The following is a 21,087-nucleotide window of genomic DNA, read 5'->3' on the forward strand; positions in this document are numbered from 1 at the left end:
TTCCTATTTAATTTTTTGTTCTGAATCATTGTGTTTCCTGTTGTATTTTGTAGTCCTGAATCCTTGTGTTTCCTGTTTTATTTTGTAGTTCTGAATACTTGTGTTTCCTGTTTTATTTTGTAGTTCTGAATCCTTGTGTCTCCAGTTTAGTCTTACATCATGTCCTTGTGTGTTTCCCTCCTTTAGTGATTCCCCTCATTAGTCTCACCTGTGTCTTGTGTTCACACCTGTGTTGATGACTCTGTGTATTTAGTTCCACTGGTTCCCCTGTCCCTTGTTGGATCATTGGCTACGTTTACATGAGACTTTTAATTCCTCTTTAATTCAGAATAAAAATTAAATCCTCTTTAAAAAGATTAAAGATGACCTTGTAAACAACTAATTCTGAATGAAAATGACAATTTCGAACCAAACTTAAATCTGAAGTAAGTGTCTGGTTCTGATTTTAAATCTGAATTGAATAATTCCTCCATCATGTACACGTTCATTCTGCTTTAAATTAACTCTGGTCGTTCTGCACATGCTTGTTCCCTTGTCCTGTCGCGATGACGCACATATTCCGCATCAGCGGGCGCACATTCCAGGATGGCCGCCTGAAGCAAGCGTTGGACTCAAGCCGAGACTATTTATTTATTATTCCTTGCTTCACTTTCATCCACTGCTGTCTGGCCTTGTGAGCAGGATGTGTCAGTGGGCTGAGGTCGAGCAGCCGTTGCACTAACCGTTGACTTTGATTCGCCAAAGTCTGGTCTTCTGCCTCCCTTCTCCGGTCTTCTATCTCTCTTCTCCTCCTCAGCTGACCAAAGTGAAGCAGTATGTTTGTTTCCAGCTGCTTATTCAAAACTAGAATCAAAATCAAAGTGAAGATTGTACTTATTGTGTGATCTTCTATGTTGTAACTGAAAATAAAAGAAGCAGGAACTGGAGTCTGTTTTCTTCCAGTAGACATAAATACATCATGCCCGCCCCTGACCAATCAGAACCCTTCCCAACCCCCAGACCTTAAGAGGAATTGAATAAAGATGATTAAAGGTGTTTTCCATGTAAACCTCAATTCAGAATGACTATTTCCATGTAAACATGAAGGAGAATACTTTAATTCAGAATTATTTGATTCTGAATAATTGATTCAGAATTAAAAAACATCATGTAACCGTGGCCACTGTTGGTCTTCCCTGTACCGGTATAGCGGTTTGGCGTTGTCTTTCCTCGTTACTTCCTGCTTCATGAACCACAGCCATTGTGGTTTTTTATGTGTGTGAAGACTTACGTCAGGCATGTCCAAAGTACGGCCCGGGGGCCATCGCTGCCCAAGGTCCATTTATTTATGGCCCCAAGCTTCCATCTGAAAATGTGTTATTCATAGCACAGAAATTAATCACATTCTGAAACATCTGAACATTTGCATTTCAAGTGCACAAACAAAACTAAAGTCAATCCAGAAATGTTTCAAAAAGCTTCATATGGACTACCTGTCTAAAGCCAAAGCTCTAGGAAATCTGCAAGACGGCAATAAAGAAGAAACACAAGAACTCTTAAAGTGGACAGGTTTTTAAATTAATGTTTTTATCATGATGTGAAAATGTTCTTGATGAACACTTAATGTTCAGAAGACACAAAAGAGGACACAAGACAAGATCGAAATTATGAAATCATACAGAAAAGGCAAAATTTGGTGCATACAAAATGTTCAGAACTCAGGAAAAGAATTATTTAGTTCTTAAAATGTTGTCTGCTGGTCAGAAAAGTCTTAAAAACAACATGAAAAAGAAGTGTGATGAAATCCAGATCATGATCCTGCCATATAGGAAAATAATGAGACAATATTTTTCCCTCATTAATGGGAAAACATTAATGAAAAACATTTTCCTCCAGAAGAAGATAAAGTTTGCTAATGTTTACATGGCATGTGGAGACCTGAGGACTATCTAGTTACTGATTTATTTATTTATTTATTTTTACTTTATTTTTTAAGTGTGTTTCACCAATGTGACATACAGCAAGGTAATCTCTTTGTACACAACAGTTACAAAGAAGACACCTAAACAGAACAAAACAAAAGGAACAACAAACTGAACAACAAAACACAAACAGACAGACAGACACATTTCATAGACAAAATGCAGTGTGACTAAGAAATAATACATTGAGATAGCTTGTTTAAGGACACCAAGATCAAATACTTATTAATGAGTTGCCAACTGTTGGAGACGAAAACGCTTACAGAGATATAAAATAAAATAAAATAAATAAAAGATAAAATATATACATAAAACAATGATATTAATAGTAGTAATAGTAATAGTAATAATAACAATATTGATAATAAAGAAATAAAATAAAAAACAAAAAAAATAAAATAAAAGGAGAAAAAAACAAGAGGAAAATTGTGCTCCCCGTGTTTGGTTGTTGACTCTTCTTAATATTTATGACATATGTAAATGAGTTTACTGTACGAAAGTTTAAGAAAACAATTTATTTTTATCTACTTATTTTTTAAATCTTTTTACAATAATAATGAAGAAAAATAGATTTAATAAACAAGCTGAGGTGCGGAATCTTTATATCTTATGTTGTGGCTTTTCACCCCTACACTCTTTATAGCTCTCCCATTTGGTCCACATTGACTGGCTTATTATAAGAGAGCCCCTGATTTTATATGTTAACTGTTCCATTACTTTCACATTCTCAATTAAGTCCCTCCATTTCTCTACACTTGGACTTAGCTTCTGGAGCCAATTCCTTGTGATGAGTTTAAGAGCTGTTATCCTTAAAATTCTGGCGAGATACTTGTCTTTAGTTGTGACTATTCCCTCTGGTATTCTTCCCAACAAAATAAAGTCACAATTGATTTTAGTGTCTTTTTTCAGAACGCAAGTCATTTCTGTGCAGTTACTGATTTATTGAGGGAAAAAAAGTAAAATAACTGTTATTAAATAGAGTTCATATATAACTTTTATGATTCCTAAGTCTCAGTAGGAGCCACTGGCCCTGAGGTATTCTGACAACATCAAATGTGGCCCTCTTTGAAAAAAGTTTGGACCCCCCTGACGTACGTGGTGACGTTGATGACGTCATACGCAGTATCCCTCTATACACTCTAAAGTTGTTATCTGGACATGGATATTAACTCAATAAAATGGATTCACATATAATTAAAACAACATGAATTGTTCAGATAACTCAATAATTAACTGTTGGTTCAACTAAATAGCTGGTTTTGAGTACTGTACCCTTAATGTCTATGAGTTTGAAGGACTGTTTGGGTTTACAGTGTGGGATGGAGCTGTAGAAAGGGCTTTGGCAACCTCATGAAGTTCATCACTGCAGTCACATTGCATGACTGATGCCCATCGTGCTCACCAGATTAGCATACAGAGAAAAGGTACGGTAACCTCTGGAGCATCAGAGGAGGAAATATGAAATATGAACCCTTCTTCTCAAACTGCTGTTGAGGAGATTTCATCCTGTTGTTTAGTTTGAGTTACATTGATTTATGTAACACCATCATGACTTATTTAATGTTAACGCACCTCATGTGTATTTAAAGAAGGTGCAGGATATTCTCCATCCCCCTCCATCCAGCAGTGAATCTGAGCGCTGCAGATCAAGGCACCAAAGATGGGTCAGGATGAAATGCACTGCTTGCTGAATAAAGTGATTGTCTTTCGGTTTGCTTTGATACTGCTGAATCACACCAAACACGAGACAGCTCAAGGTCAAACGTGGTCATGCCACAGAGTAAACCTGCGTCTGCCATCACGCGGCCGAGAGGCGTTCAGAATCTCTGTCAGAAGGACGTTCAATTATGATGTCAGGAAACGGTGTTATACAGGGACAAAGCACAACAGATGGAGCGTCAGGCTGCTCCGGTGCCAGCTTGCACTTTAAACAATATACTTGATTAAGAGAAGTGGTAATGACTGAGGTTTAAGAGGTGTGTGTGTGTGAGTGTGTGTGTTTTGAACAACCCCTGCATGCCAATCCACTTAAACAGGAAGGCTTTATTTTAGACATTGAGAGGTAGGTTGTGTTGTGCCTGGCCCTGTCACACCACTCTGCTCCGGCCTGTTAAAACCACTCAGCATGAAGCACTACACAAGGTGGGTTTCCCCCATTCATGAAGCTAACCGTGACTCATCCCTGCAAGTGCTTTTGGCCATTAAGCCACCTGCAGGACACATTTTACAACTCTCATGTTACTGCCACTGTTCCTAAAATAACCAGGCACAATCATCCTGCTCCCCCCCCCCCCACCTCACCTCACCCCCTCTCCTCCTCCTCCTCCTCCTCCTCACCCCTCCCCCCCTGCAACATGGTTACAGTTAAGTACATAAATCAGACGCCACTGCTGGTGTGAGAGCTGCGAGGCACACACAGGGCGCACACAGGGCGCACACATGCACCTCTCGCCGCCGCGGCTCGTCGCTGCTATTGCAGCCGCTGCAGGAAGGGAGAGTCGTCGGCTTTTTTCCCCCATCACACGGAAGCGGAATGGCTTGAGACCACACAACACGGACTCGTCTTGATCGGCTCATGCACGATGATTCTCTGACTGTCGGCCTGTCTGTGTCCGTCCGTCTTGCCGCGAATTGCTGCAGTGCTGTTTTTCCAGGTGTTGTGGCGTGCGTGTGTGTGTGCGTGTGTGTGTGAACGTGTGTGCATGGTGGTGGTGGTGGTCGTGGTGGTGTAGCCTGGTGTTATTCTCCTACGGATCGGACTAAGCTGGGAACGGAGTCTGATGTCACATGTGCTTCATCGGAGGAGACGGGGCATCTGCAAGCTGGATTTTGTGGAGGATGCTGCGGCAAGTGATACACAGAGGGCTCAAGGCTTCATTCTACTGGCTGGGCTTATTCGTTAGCAGGCATCCCGTTTTCTTCCTCACTGTCCCCGCGGTCCTCACCATCATTTTCGGATCTACCGTTCTGAGCCGATTCAAGCCGGAGACGGACCTGGAGGTGCTGGTCGCTCCTACTCACAGCCTCGCAAAGATCGAGCGGAGTCTCGCCAACAGCCTGTTTCCCATCGATCAGTCGAAGCACAAGCTGTACTCGGATTTACACACCCCGGGCAGATATGGCAGGCTGATCCTGCTGGCGAAATCCGGGGGGAACATCTTGGAGCTGGCTGACCAGGTCCTGCAGGTCCACAAGCAGGTGTTGGATTTGCGCTTCAATTACAAGGGATTCAATTACACGTTCGCGCACCTCTGCGTCCTGAGCCACAGGGATAAGCGCTGCCTCTTGGATGATATCATCACCATCTTCGAAGACATCAGACAGGCTGTGCTCTCCAACAGCACTTTCCATAAGGTGCCCGTGAGCTATCCAAACACAACATTAAAGGTGAGGCATTCTGCAGACCCTCTGACATGCATACCAACCAGGCCTGTGCACATTACACCCCCCCCCCCCCCCACACACACACGCATACACACACCAGCATCACCATTACCAACAAATACATAAATAGATAAATAAATAAATAAATAAATAGAATGTTATAATTTAAGATCTCCAATCAGAGCCATGTTGAGAGTCCAGCTGCAGGCTGCATGTGAATATCTGGAGTCAGCCGGCCCTGAGAGCTTGCCATAATTTCTGAATGAACGCAGTGCTCTTGTGTTTGCTTGAACTGAGATGTGAGGCTGCAGATTGCCACATATATCAGCTGTTGAGGGAACCCTTCCCTCAACACTGACAGCTAGCTATGCAGTTTTCAATCCCCTCCCTTGTTGGTGCAGGTGAATTGATTGGCTAAATGTAGCCCCTCAGTCAGTCATTCAGTCTCACACACACACACACACACACTCACACACACACACTGACAGACACAGGGATATCCTGCCTTTTTTTTTTTTGATGCAGTGTCTCCCTCCCGCCTTCTGCTGGTTACACATGCAGCATGACATGGTTACAGCTGCTCGCAGGCTTCCAGGTATCCGGATCACCTGGTCCTCTTCCTCTCTCTCACTGAGTGTGATCAGACTGCACACGTGCAGCAGTTTTAATCTCACTGCAGCAGAAACACACAACCAAACATGTCAAGAAGCTGCAGATGTACAGGTGCGCATCCCCCACAGATGCAGCAGGCTTTCACATTCCACAGTGAAGTCAGGTTTCTGAGCATGCAGGGCTGGTAGACTGGAATCTTCTGCTCACATGAAGGTCTTGAGGATTTTTGTGTTGATGCTGATTACACACATTTTTAGGCTTTTGCATTGCAAGGTTATAGATTGATTTGAATGAAGTATGTGCTTTTTGTGAAGAAATTATTGTTCTTTATTTTAGGCCTTGAGGCACTTTTGAAATCTTATCTGCAAGCAATCTGACTGTGAAGTCCATGTCACTCTCCAAGCCACACATCCAGCCAGCTCAAACGACACAGGCTTATTTTTTAATGTATCATGACTCCGCTCTCCAGCAGCAGGTTGTAACTTACGTTGAGAGCTGCCACAGCAGTTTCAGCGACCTTAGCAGGATCAGGGTCTGAGAGGAGGGGAGGACATTCATGTGAGGGACGGCATGGGTTTTGATTTAGATGAAGAGTAAGAGTGAAATATACAGGAAGTCATGAATTTTGTACTTTTTCTAAAACATTGTTCAAAATGCCGATTTCACTACCCCTCACAGTCTTTCAGTAAGTCAAATCTTCAAATCTTATTATTGATATTTTTTTAGATAAACACCATATTTTATTGGGATCTTCACAGATCTGAAGAAGGGTTTCTTTTCTCCAGCAAAAGTTAGCATTTTGGAGATATACATCCTTCTACACTTTAAACCCAAACATTCTAACTTCTATCTATTAAAGGTACAGCACTCAAAACCAGATATTTAATTGAACCAAACATGATTTATTGAGTTATCTGAACAATTAATGTTGTTTTAATTACATGTGGATCAATTTTATTGAGTTTATATCCATGTCCAAATATAAACTTTTGAGTGTACAGAGGGACGCTGCGTATGACGTCATCAACGTCAAACCGCTGTACCGGTACAGGGAAGACCAACAATAGGTGTTCTTCGACCACAGGAACTTTACCCCTGAACTACGTGCCTAGGGGGGGTCTAAATTTAGTTCAGGGGTAGTTAATCCCCCCCCTGAAAAGCCCCTGCTTGGGGGTAGCACTTTTCAAAGGTCCTTGGACTTTCAGTTGAACGTGTCAGTGTTTGTGGAGTTTACACAGCTGTTGAAACACAGAGGGAGTTCCTGGGAATGCAAACTAGTTTAGTTTTTATTAAGATTTCAAAATTGTATTTCATATAACATTTTTTCTCCATACGTCACTGGCCTGATTTGCACAATCTACCCGGGACTTCAGCCCACGGTCGAAACGCAGACAACAATGGAACCATTTAGTTCAGGGGAAAGTAGTTCTGGGAGCTGAAAGACCCTGGAACTCTTGGTTGAAATGCACCTAATGATCCAACAAGGGACAGGGGACACAGAGGAACTAAAAACACAGAGTCATCAACACAGGTGTGAACACAGGACACAGGTGACACTAATGAGGGGAATCACTAAAGGAGGGAAACACACAAGGACATGATGTAAGACTAAACTGGAGACACAAGGATTCAGGACTACAAAATAAAACAGGAAACACAAGACTAGACTAAGAAAACACAACATGAGACATGGATCACTAAACACTCAAGAGAGACAAAAGAGAACTAATACAGAATAAACACAGGGAGGAACCAAGGCATGAAACACAAGAACTAAACTAACCATGACATGGACTCAGTTTCATCTAGTATGTATGAATTGAAAATATAAAAAAATGTAACTAATAAATTTGAGTTGGGGAAACTTGAAAATTAAAAGAAAGAAAGAATACAATTAAATAAACTGAAATAGTATTTTATAATTTTGAGTCATTTCAACTTGTTTGGGTTTACAGTGTACAGGACACTAATGATAATCACATCTTATATCAGGACCTGGTTTAGTTTTGAGCATCATAATGTCTTTAATTCAACATGTTCTTACTTTACTGTGTCACACAGTCAGACTTGAGATCTTATTAGCCTTTGTTTTATGAGAGAACAGACCTAAGCATATCAGTAACTGGAGAACCACACCAGATAGTCACGTTCTGTCATGACTCCATGTCAAACTGTCAGCTGACATTAATAAAGGGACATTTCACAACATAATACACATGGATTCATATTTATTTACCCTGAGTGGCACTCAGATTTTCAGAACTTCATGTTTGATCCCTTTATAGTTGAATTAAGATGAAATTAAATGGATTGTTTTTGTTGGTGTAAGAAGCAGTTTCTAATATATTTTAGTATCATACCTTTATCTTTATTTATAAAGCACCAAATCCCAACAAACATTCTCCTCAGACTCTTTCCAAACAGAGCAGGTCTAGACCGTACTCTCTGTTCTATTATTAACAAAGACCCAACATCAAGACAGGATCAGATACAGTCCCATCTTCCAGACAGGACTCAGTCTGATCTCATCTTAATCCACCATGAGCAGAGCACTTTGCAGCATTTAGCAAGTTACAGTGGCAAGGACAAACTTCCTTTAACAGGCAGAAACCTCCAGCAGGACCAGACTCATGTTAGACACACATCTGCTGAGACCGTGTTGGAAAGAGGGATAGAGGGAGATGAAGAGAGAGAGAGATGATAGTGGGGAGAGGGTGAGTAGTAGTTGTAGCAGCTGGAGTCTGGCACGTCCACAGCAGCAGAGATCCAGAGGAACCTACGAGACAAGGGAGCTCAGGGACTCCAGAAAGGTCTATGGTTAGGAACTTTAATGAGACAGGATCCTAGTGTGTCATGAAGGAAGTAAAGATGGGCTCCATATGTATGATTATATGTTTCATAGGTTTTGGGAAATATTAGATTGACTATTTGGGGATTTCTCTGAATTTTAACATTCTTTATGAAATATTTTCTTTCTTTCTTAAATCCTGTAAGTTCTGACCGGTAGTTGGAGCAGCTGGAGTCTGGAACTTCCACAGCAGCAGGATGAAAACAGGGAAAAACATTGATGCCCAAGAGTAAAACTGAAAGTCATGGTAACAAGAAGACATGATACCAAGCAGCAATTAACAAGGTACTGGTTAAAACAATGAATGAATAAAGGTCAAGTCAAGTCAAGTCAACTTTATTTATATAGCACATTTAAAAACAACCAGTGTTGGCCAAAGTGCTTTACAAGGTACAAAGTACATGAAGACAACAATAAACAACAACATAACAGGATATTAATGTCCTCCTCACAAAACCGGCCCGCCAGAGGTTCCAATGCGGCCCGCGGAATAACTTTGCAAAATGAAAGGGTTACATAGAAGACATTAAGACTGCAATTTTTCAATAAAAGTAACTGCGATTTCGGATTTGTCCTCTAGGGGTCGCATTAAATGATATTGTTGACAGAGCGCACCTGAAAGGCGCTTTTTTTCCTGGGACTTTTTTCTTAAAGTGAGGAAATAGATTAGGCTACTTGCTGTTTGCATAATCCGGTTGAGATTCATAAAGACTTTTTAGAGCACTATACGATGATCCACTAAATAGTCAACTTTACCTTCTTCATTATTATAATCTATCTTTTCTTTTGCAGTAAACATTACACTCTGTGTCAATACCGGTATGCTTACAAGCATTACTACATGTTTTAGTCAATCAAACCAAGAGAACAAAATAATAATAATAAAACAACACAAATTCAAAGCAGTTCAGCACCACGGATAGCGACCGCATCATTCTGACACCCACTTTAACTTTTTCAACTAATGAGAGCACAGTAGGTCACTGTATCAACAGATATAAAGTTTAGTCAAATTGGCACAGCGGCCCACATGTTCACATACAAACAACAAATCAATATGAAGTACTCGGCCTACTCACCACTGTCTGGACGAGCCTTAAGCTCTGCGGACTTGTCCACGATGCACTGTATGTCCATTTTCTTTGATCTGTCATTCTCAATAGATAACATGACATGTCCACTCAGTCTATTCTGTCCCATCGTGCTCATCAAGGGGTTTTTAGTTAGTTTTAACTTGGAGAATGAGCGCTCACTGAGCTGCGCCAGGCAGCTCTGCGTAACTCCTCATCTCGTGCTTGCAGCAGTGTGTTGGGGCGAATTGACTCAAACATGTTCCCAGTTCCATTTAAGCTGGTGAATCTTTGGGACAGTTGCTGGATGATGATATCAGGCATTAAAAACGTTCACCAGAAAGTTTCTCCCTGGGACAGTGAGGCGACTGTCTTCATCCAAGTGACGCCTAACTTTTCTAGAGCAAGAGTGGCAGACTAAGCCTCATCAAATCGCTCTCTAAACTCCATCAAAACACTGATTGTGTTTTGGAGTAGAGTAGATGCGTTTATTTCATCGGCAGATCTTCTGTTTTTTCTCACATCATTCACCTTTTCACAGATGACCTCCCAAATCACGTTTCTAACGCTGAGATGTCTCTGCTGGAGTTCACTGATGTGTTTATTTCCCTCCTCCACTAAAACCTCCAACTCCATGTCTTCAAACTTCATTTATCACTTAAGACCACTCTGCTCTCTAAAACTCTCCATGGTGACAGCCGATAGCACACGCAAAATCCTCGTAAAATAGGGCGGTCCGCACCACTTTTGCACTCGTTATCATTTGCGCACGCAAATTAGCGCTCGTTATTTGGGATCTTAGTAGATCAGGCCCTTTGTGTACATTATTGTGTCTAAAATCAATAATCATATCCTTTGTTTTGGATACATTAAGGTCTAGGTAGCTGTCATCACACCATGTTACAAAGTCCAATAAGGCAGGACCATGGTCAGACTCTGAACCATGGAGCAGCGACAACAGTACAGTGTCATCTGAAAACTTTACAAGGAACCTGTTCTCATGCAAGGACCTGCAGCTGTCGGTGTACATGATGATAACCAGCAATGGTGACAGCACACAACCTTGAGGTGAACCTGTGTTAGATATACATGTTTTCGACATATGTCCATTCACAAGGACCTGTTGGACTCTCCCAGTGAGAAAATTTAAAATCAGCATTAGCAGCTGGTCCGGGAGCTTAAAATGGGACGCCAGACGCTCCATTAAGATGTGAGGCTGCATCTTATTAAAAGCAGAAGAGAAGTCTGCGAACAAGAGTCTGGCATGAGCTCCAGGTTTTTCAAGATGCTTCAGTACAACATTTAAGATAAAAAGTTTGGCATCGTCTACACCTTTGTCTGGCTGGTAAGTGCCACAGATGAGCTGTTTAACCAGCCGACCCAATAGATGACCACATGATGAACACGCTAATATCAGTTACAGTCATTCATTAGTTAGCTTTCGATGTAGCTAGCTATATAGCCATAAACTAAAGCTAAGCTACACAACAATACCTTCAGTTAACGATATATGGTTCAGTCAACGCGGTGCATCTATCAAGTTGCAGTAACGTTAACTTAAGGAAACAAACATAAAGATGGCTGAATATTGCTAAACGTAAAATTACCTTTTGAAGTCCCTGATGAAGCGGGACCCGGTGGTGCAGATGTCGAAGGGGGCCACTCTGGCTCTGCAACGTCCACAGAGGATGACGGATGCGGTCCGCTCTTGTCGTCAAACACTGAGCAACTTTCTGCTCTTAAATTTCTGCCATGCACCATCAAATGTTTCAGAAAATTGGTCGTGTTGCCGGCCTTAGCAGCGATGTCCTTTTTGCAGATATTGCATCACGCAGCATTTGCATCAATTTTGGTAAAATGGAGCCACACTTTTTTTTGATCTCAGCATTTTTTTAACCAATTTTATGGCGGTGGGCACAAAGGAGCGCCTGAAGCGTTCAGTCTTGCACCGTGGTGGAATGATGCGCTTACTGAACGAGCTCCCCATTTACCCACATTTATTTCATGACAATATTTGAGATTGTGTAAAATTTTAAGGGTGTCTGTATTTGGATAACATTGAAATGAGCACGCTTATTACAAATGCAATGCCATGGTTCAGTTTCACTTAAAGGGGACATATCACGCTTTTTTCATCAATATATATTGGTCTAAGAGGTCCCCAAAACATGTCTTTAAAGTTTATGCTCAAAAAAACACTTTGAAATCAGATTTTGGTCTGCCTGAAAAGTCCTCTTCTTCAGCCCTCCTCAGAACACTCTGTTTTCCCTCTGACCACGCCCCCTCAGGAAGTGGATGTGCCTCGGCTCTCCAGCACGTTGATCTAATGTTTACATGTTGGCTGAATATATACGGCTGCTCACAGACCCGCGTTACTTCAACCCTCTGAATCTGATCCCGAATCTGATCCTGACGGAGAGGCGCCTGCAGCAGGACCTTTCTGAAGGATTGGTCACAGATTTAGTGTTTCTTGTTGTTTTATTTATCAGTATGTAGACGTGTGTCTTGGTACACAGCTACGAACATGTAGCTATGTGGCTATGCTAACTAGCGCTAGCACTTATCCATTATAAGTAAAAATCATCCACTAGATCTTCAAATCTGCAGACGTGGGGAGTAAAACCGACCTCTACCAGAAAGGCAGCAGGACCTTTTATGAAGGATTGGTCACAGATTCTGTGTTTCTTGTTGTTTTATTTGTCAGCATGTAGACGTGTGTCTTGGTACACAGCTACAGCTACAGCTACAGCTATGAACATATAGCTATGTGGCTATGCTAATTAGCGCTAGCACTTATCCATGACAAATAAAAATCATCCACTATATCTTCAAATCTGCAGACGTGAGGAGTAAAACCGACCTTTGTGTTTATTAAGACAGCCTACAACTAGCATGCCTCCCCCCTAAGCTCCTTGTTAGCACACATTTGTGCAGGTAATGAAAAACAGAGGAGGGATTCAGTATTATTTTATACAGTCTATGGGCTGAACAAGCTCCGAGCTCTGACTCCGTGACAGACCGGATATTGTTGTGACGTAACAAAAACACTGAAGTCTGAAACGGCTCGTTTCACACACATTTACAGAAAGGTGGAGAAATCAGAACAGGGGCAGAATGGATTCTTTTCATTCTCGGGGGGTTTGTAGACATGCCAGGGACACATATTTCAGGTAGAGAACCATTAAAAAGTCCATTTTGCATGATATGTCACCTTTAACATGAATTTTCATTGAACAAACAAGTGAGTTATCCTCATTGAACTATGATCTGAGTGAATTAAAGAACACCAATGCATAAATATTGATTTAAACGGAGTTAATGATGAGATTTAAAAAATGTGTATTGGGTTTTTTTTGGGTTCTGACACTTTTGAATCATTAAATATGCCCCGGGTCAAGTTGACCCAGGAAGATTATTGCTGTCCCTAAGAAACGTGCATAACAGGAGGGTTAACAGGAGTTCAAAACACTCGGTTTCAGATTTATCAAGAAACCAATAACTTACTGACACTAATGTGAAGGGTGATGCTGAGATCTGGATTTCACCAAAGAGGCCAGGTCTGGTTTGAGGGCAGAGGTTGAGATGCATAAAATATCACGGAAGTGGGAGTCACTTAGTCTTGACCTCAATCAGTTCTTGTTTGAGTTCATGACAGAGAATGTCTGCTCACCCGAATATGTGGAGCCGAATAAGCTCAGCCTTTTCTTAGCAGGTGTTCACATTTCTAAAAACCTACCTTTATCCAGCTGCCTGTAAAAGTCAGCAAGAGAAAGCTGCAGGTGTTTGGCACTCTACTCCTCGTCACACTGCAGTTCAATGAGCTCCAGCTGCAGCTGTGGAGGAGCATCATCAGGCTCCACGGAGAAGGGAGATGAGAAAAGCAACATGTCCTTTCCAAAAACAAAATCCTGGAAGTGTTTGTTGAATTCCACAGAGAGAGATGCGATAGCTGTCACATAGCTCTTCATTTGCGCACCAGTGTTGTCCTGTGGGGAACTGTCAATCACCTCTTTCAAAGCTGGGAGGTGCACGGTGCAGGGCTCTGTTTGGGACAAGTGTCTTTGGACAAGTTCCAGTTTTGTTCTAAAGGTCTTGATGTGAGCGTATAGCTGGCTCACCACTGCATCTCGTCCTTAAAGATTAATATTCAGTGTGTTCAGATGCTTCGTTATGTCAAACAAAAACGCAGAATCAGCCAGCCATACAGGATCAGACAATTTGTCCATCGGTTGCCCCTTTTCACCCAAAAAAACTCTGCATTGTGGACCCCCGAATTAGCCACCTCACATCGTTGATATTAGGGACGCATGATAACTGTTTTTTTTCACTGATATTGATAACTGATAACTTCTTGCTTCTCCAAACCGATACCGATAACCGATATCAGTTTTTTAATAGTCTATACTCACCTGACGGTAAGAAAGGCTAGGCGAGTGTGCAAAGATGAATTCAACATCATGGCTCTGCCTTTGACCTAAACAAATTATGTATCCGATAATACTATAGCTGTAATCACAACAACAACAGTTCAGTCTCCTAAAAAATAAACATTTATTAGTTTAAAAAAAACGATAATAAAGTGCTTTTCCCAGGTACTGGGTATCGGTACCGTATCGGTTCAAATGTGAAAGGTACCCATCCCTAGTGAAAACCCATGGCGCCTTAGTAGGTGGTTGATAGATTTGTGGTGTTGCCGTGGTAACTTTACTTGACCTTTACATATCCTACAAACAGAGAGCGATTTATTTAGAACATCTCTGTCTTTGCAAAAGCCAAAGTGTTTCCACACACTGGACCACAATGGTGGCTTGATCATTTCTGGCTCGCCGGCTTCTCCTCTGCCGTCCACCATGCTATGTTCTGTTGTCTGCTGGAGCGTGGCGATGACGTCACAGACAGGCAGCCTGAATTGAGTAACGTTTTACATCTTTATCATTAAAAGTGTAAAAAAAACACATCCATATAAAGTCTGTCGTGCTTAAATCCAATGTGTTATTTCCTAGTATGGATACAATCCATTTATTACCTTTTAAAACCATGTTAGATCCATATATGTCGTCTGGAAGGACAACTTGCCGAGCACAGATCGATGTAGTCGGATCATACGAATATAAATCGATACATCGATAGCCGATTATAAGTAGGATAATGTCTGGTTAGCAGGTTGTTATGTGAAAACCTGCTAACCATACATTATCCCTTACTTCATTTATAGGAGATAAAATAATGTTTTAAGGAAGTAACAGATAACTGTCCAAACAGCCAAGGTCATATTTTCTATTTCCCCAACAAACTAACCCAAATACATGAAGTTCATAACCATTGTCAACACCCTAACCCTTCAAAAATGACTGGATACAAATGAAGCCTGCTCCTGAGTCTTTGTAAATTGCGACAGCAGTCCCGTCTTAATGTGTTCCCTACATACAGTCAACATGCATATCATCATGTTACTCCTCTCAGTCTGATTTACAGTTACTGTGTTGTTGACAGCTGACGTGACCTCCTCCCTCTGCAGCTCTCCTCACGATGCATCAGGCGCTCTGCAGCCTCCGTGTTCCTGAATCCCTCTGCTCTCTGTCTGCCTGTTTGACGAGCTGTCTTGGCTAATTCATTTGCCTGACTTCTTATGCCTCATCCTCCTCTTTGATGTCACAGCCGTGGTTTATTTCAGTGCTTGTTATACAGTCACCACCGTCTTCTTTAAAAAAAGTTCTACTTTCTGCTGAGCTGAACTTTAGTTCTGTTCCCACAAGAACCTTCTTAAAATAGCTGTATGTTTTGATCTGCTCTGTCTGCTGTCTTTTAAAGTCCTCTAATCTTTTTTTAACTGTCAGGTGTAAAAACAACAAAAGATACGTCTGATCAAACACAGCAAAAAGGGGGCTGCATGGACACAGAGCTGGGCATATTAAAGGAAAGGATATCTAAAATGGGAATAGATGAAGAGTCTAACTTTTTATGGATGCTTTGATAAGACTGTGAACAGTTCTTACAAGCTCACGTTGGATCCTGCAGAAATAACACGCTCTCATGTCCTGTGGTTAATTAGTTCTATGATACAGCTACAGCAACATTCAGGCACGTAACATGGGTATATGACCATGTGCCAATAGACAGAAGGGCGCATTTATTTGAGTTTCACCTCAATGACGGACAGGTCATAAGAACTCGACTCCTTACGGCCCACTTTCATCAGTCTCAGGTTCAGAAGAGTCTTTAGTCTCAACCTTGGTTTCTGGCTGTAAATGTTTCACTGGATCTGAGTCCCTTGCTGTTTTTAATCCTCCACAGTCCTCTCCGTCAGCTCCTGTTTCCATATCTTTAGTTTGGCTCTGATGAAGCTGTGAGGACTGAGGTTCCTCTTCATCATCTTCACTCTTCACTTGAATAACAGTGAAGGGGAACTTGGTGGTATCAGCCTCCTTCAGTCCTTGTAGCTGCTCTCCCTCCTGACTGCTCCATAAGTCCTCCCGTTCCTCTTTAATGTGAAGGGGCTCAGTGACCTCCTGGTCCGGACTGGAGCTCCTTTCCTGCTGCTCGGGGGGAAGCTCTTCTTTAATCACCAACAGCTGCTGGACGTCTGAAGGAAACACTGAAATACACAAAGAGACATTAAGGTGAGCTGTGACCTGCAAGAGAAAGGTAAACAAAACATAGCAACATGGCGGCGGCTGAAGCAGCACCGTTGTGCCACAGAATATCTTAAGTCTGAGGACTCAGGTAGCAGGAGTCATTCCCTGTCTGGTATCACTCTACATGTGCTGGAGCAAGGACACCATGCTGCTTTCATCCACAAATCAGCTACAACTGGGTCCCTTTACAAGACCAGGCTAAGGATGCCAACCCTACTTTCAAAGACATGATCAGCAACGGTTGTAGGCTGCACCTAACGGCCTGATTCCACCAGATCCGTGTCCGGTCCATTACTTCACCAGATCTGATAGGTTTCTATTCTAGTCAATGTGATAACTTCCACTGGATCCGCTCCGTTGTGTTCCGGCTGCGTCTCTGATCTGGCAGGTCGGAACACAACGGATCAGATACGCAAGACTTCTATCTCTGCAGGATGCCGGAGCACAACGCATCAATCTCAACAGAGCAGATGGAGCCGGACAGGAAGTCAGGTTTCACCAAAACAAAATGAAAACATCCGGTTAATTTTCAGAATAAAACACTCATGGATGAGGAGAGGAGGAAGAGCAGGGCTCGAGACTGAGATTTGAAAGAAGGGGCTTGTTCTCATGAATGGGAACATGAGTCTGGTGCTGTCGCAGGCGTCCACAGGAAGCTCCCTGGCTGCATGACAGCAGCTAAACGGCTTGACCTTCTTTGCAGCGTGTTAACAGATCAGACCGTTCATACTGAGGCGTGAGTGGCGAACTCACCCATGTCTCATGTCTGTCTCGTGTGCATGGAATCTAGAGAACAGAAGGTTTGCCTGTTTTTCTGCAAGTCTTGTGTGGATCTCAGCCAAAATAGACTGAAGAATAACAAGTGAGGGGCTTTATTTGATTTATATCAGCTGTATGTGTATCACAAGTGTTGAAAATATAGTATGGCAGCACTTCTAGATTGTGTTCAAAGCAAAAGCCTGATTTGTTCTTTCTGTGGAGAGACTCCTCTTGTTTCACACGATGCTGTTATTGGGAAGATGTGTCCAGGACAGTTATTTGGTAGATAAAGTCTGTGAGATTTTAATAATAGAAAGTTCAAAGCCTTATTTTGGGTCAAAGTTAGTACCTAGGTGCATTTTGACCAAGAGTCCCGGGGTCTTTTAACCCCAGAACTACTTTCCCCTGAACTAAAAGGTCCCTGTGCCCCCATTGTTGTCTGCGTTTGGACCGCGGGCTGAAGTCCCGGGTAGATTGTGTAAATCAGGTCAGTGACGTATGGAGAAAAAAAAAGTAAATGCACTACAGCACCAGACCAGTAGAGGGCAGTAAAACAAAGACAGAGGCCATTCATCACAGATGACACCATAGAAGCAGACGGACAGGCAGGTATCATTATGAGCAACACAACAGTTAGCCTGTTAGCATGAAGAGACTCAGCTGGTGCTGTTTTAGATGGTGCTATATTTCATCACAGATGGATTCACTGAATCAACACGTGAGAGGAGATAAGCGTGAGCAGCAAAGACGTTTCAACACGCCTTTAAAATCCTTTTGAACTCAAAAAGCCGTGACAGAGATCGACCGGTGTTTTGGTTTAAACAGCGACCCTGTTGACTGGAGACTCTCAGCCGGATGCATCCCTCATAAACGTCTTTAGACGATCATTAAATATCTGATGAGGATATTTTGAAATCTTAATAAAAACTAAACTAGTTTGCATTCCCAGGAACTCCCTCTGTGTTTCAACAGCTGTGTAAACTCCACAAACACTGACACGTTCAGCTGAAGGTCTCCAGTTTACAGGGTCACTTTTAAAACCATAACACCGGGAGGAGAGACGCATTCACGGTGGGCTGAGAGAAGACTACTGTTACAAGCTGCTAAATCAAGAGAATCACAGCTTCTTCTTTTGAAAAGTACACACACATACAAAAAAGATAGAACAAATAAAAACTAATGAAAGAAAGAGAAATCAAGAGAATCACAGATGTGTGTGATGTTATTGTGGACGGAGGGAGGAATAAAAACACTGAGGTTAATCTACCAATCAGACACGTTCAGCGTTGCAGGCCCCGCACCCTGAAAGTCCCGGGACCTTTGAAAAGTACTACCCCCCTAGCAGGGGCTTTTTAGGGGGGAGATTATCTACCCCTGAACTAAATCTAGACCCTGGATCCTCCGGTCGAAACGCACGTAGTTCAGGGGTAAAGTTCCCCCGGTCGAAAAACGCCTCTTATGACAGCTAGCAGATCAAATGTATCTGTCTAAAAATGGGATTGAAATATCATGCTGCTCAGCAATGTCAAGCTTTTGTCTTACACCCTCATCGTCCTCAAATCACAAAAATGGTGCAGCAACAGGGAGACAAAGAGCAAACATGAAGAAGGAGTTTTGTTTAAAGGACACTTTATCTGTCACAGGAGAGGAGATTATTATGATTAGAGGGATGAAAGAAAAACACACAGGACGTGTGTGGGAGGAGTACGCCATGTTTGTGTCAGAGACTGGCTCTCCCTCCCCAAGTGGGGTGGGTACACGGTAGCAGCAGGGTTCAAAGTTGTGACATTAGTTTCTTTTTAAAGGTGTGTGAACCGCAGAGCTCAGAGAAGAAGGAGAGCTGAATGAGGACAGTTTCATGTTCAATCCACCACAACAGGCAGAGAAGAATCCATCACCATGGAACGATCACTGACGAGGAATCACTGCAGTGTCCTCTGTGGAGTGTGGCTGCACTGACACTAGATGCAGGAGGTGATGCAAAATGAGGGGGAATGACATTCAGCTGATTTATGAGACAAAAAACAAAATAAAAGACGGTTCATGGGTTCTGAAGCTTGAGTCTGAGTGGAGTCTCAGGTCTTTGAGGGAGTCCACGTCAAGTCTTCGGCATAGTCTGTTTAATATGGAGGTAACATTCGTGACGTCACCCATCTGTTCCTGAAGTTTTGAAGCTAATTGTCGGCGGGTGCCATATTGGAAATGCTGAACTCAACCTAACTTCTGTGGAGCTAGTGTGAGGTAAAGAAGCGGGCCTTCAGGCCTCCACGCTAACAGCTACAGTGTTCCCACCTGTCAATCAAGTCAACCATGTCTTCAAGTGGGCAAAACTCAAAATCTAAATATCTTCAAAACTGCTCAGTTAAAAAAATTCCACCCCCCATACAGTGTGTGTCAATAGAGAGATGAGCTATTCAGACTACACTCATTTTTTTAACCAGGCTGTAAACATGTTCATTTCTGCTGTAAAGATCATCTTCTTTGAATGGGTGTGTATGTGGTTTGTGGTGTTTCTGCAGCCAGCCTCTAGTGGACACTCGAGGAACTACAGTTTTTAGCACACATGCATTGGCTTCATTTCTTGTGGCCAGAGGTTGCCGCTTGGCCGTAAGTCACATTAGTGTGTGACTTAAGTGTGGCTTGAGTCCAAGTCTCAAACTGGAGTCCCCACCTCTGATTTATACGATAGGAGAATAACTCACTGCAGTTTCTTACTCAGGGATTTATTTTGCTCCCTTATGTAAGACCACATGTTGTGGCTGTTTGATTGTGCTGGAGTGTTCACATAAAGGTAGATCATAATCATTTACAAATTTAACATTGTTCTGGTTGCAACAACTATCCAAGTTAGGACATACACTTTGAGTGCAAATTTCAAGTTGTCATTTTCCCAGTGTTAACCTTGAATGTTAAATGAATCACTGAAGGGCTGCATGATGGGTCATCAAAGCTTTACTTCTGTAAGTTAGATATGTTAGAAACATGAGCAAGTTAATACTCACCATTTAGATTACAAGGTGCAGCGTGTTACTGCCTGAAGCATGATCAAGGTTTTGTGTTTGGGTGAGATGTCACTGTCACCTTGATTTAGTGAACACTAATCTAGCTTAATTACATCCAAATGAGAAGTCGTTCATCATACCAAAAGATAGAGATTCACAGGATGTGTGTTTGGAGAGAGAGGCTGCAAAGAGGAATCAGATCTGGACCACTTCATTAAGGAGCTCAAAGGTACACACTTCACCAGGTAGCCTCAAACGACCCCTTATTATAAAACACTCAGAAAAGAGTCAGAGGTACCCAAAACAGAGAGATTTGACTCTGAATGTCTAACCTGCTAAATAATAATAATAATAATAATAATAATAATAATAATAATAATAATAATAAAACAATACTAATAAACAAAATAATACCAACAATAATAATAATACCAATAATAATACCAATAATAATACCAATAATAATAATAATAATAATAAAACAATACTAATAAACATAATAATACCAACAATAATAATACCAACAATAATAATAATAACAATAATAATAATGATAATAATAATAATACTAACAATAGTAATAACAATACTAATATACATAACAATTATAATAACAATAATAATAACAACAATAATAATAATTACAATTAAGAATAATAATACTCACAATAATAATAATAAAAATAATAATAATACTCACAATAATGATAATAATAATGATAATAATAATAATAACAATACTAATAAGCATAACAATAATAATAACAACAATAATAATCATTACAATTAAGAATAATAATACTCACAATAATAATA

At 41.5% G+C, this 21,087-nt stretch overlaps 1 protein-coding gene across 1 annotated transcript in view; it reads left to right on the forward strand.

The window, feature by feature from the left end:
- Nucleotides 1–4,347: 4,347 nt before the first annotated feature.
- The window catches only part of ptchd4 (patched domain containing 4), a 64,201-nt gene continuing 47,461 nt past the window's right edge, over nt 4,348–21,087 (forward strand). The window contains exon 1 of the mRNA XM_034699026.1: nt 4,348–5,348. Within this exon, the coding sequence (XP_034554917.1) occupies nt 4,749–5,348 (600 nt within the window). The 5' untranslated portion in view covers nt 4,348–4,748. The remainder of the gene's footprint in view (nt 5,349–21,087) is intronic.

The sequence above is a fragment of the Notolabrus celidotus genome, chromosome 13 (genome assembly GCF_009762535.1).
Source record: "Notolabrus celidotus isolate fNotCel1 chromosome 13, fNotCel1.pri, whole genome shotgun sequence".
NCBI classification, from domain to species: domain Eukaryota; kingdom Metazoa; phylum Chordata; class Actinopteri; order Labriformes; family Labridae; genus Notolabrus; species Notolabrus celidotus.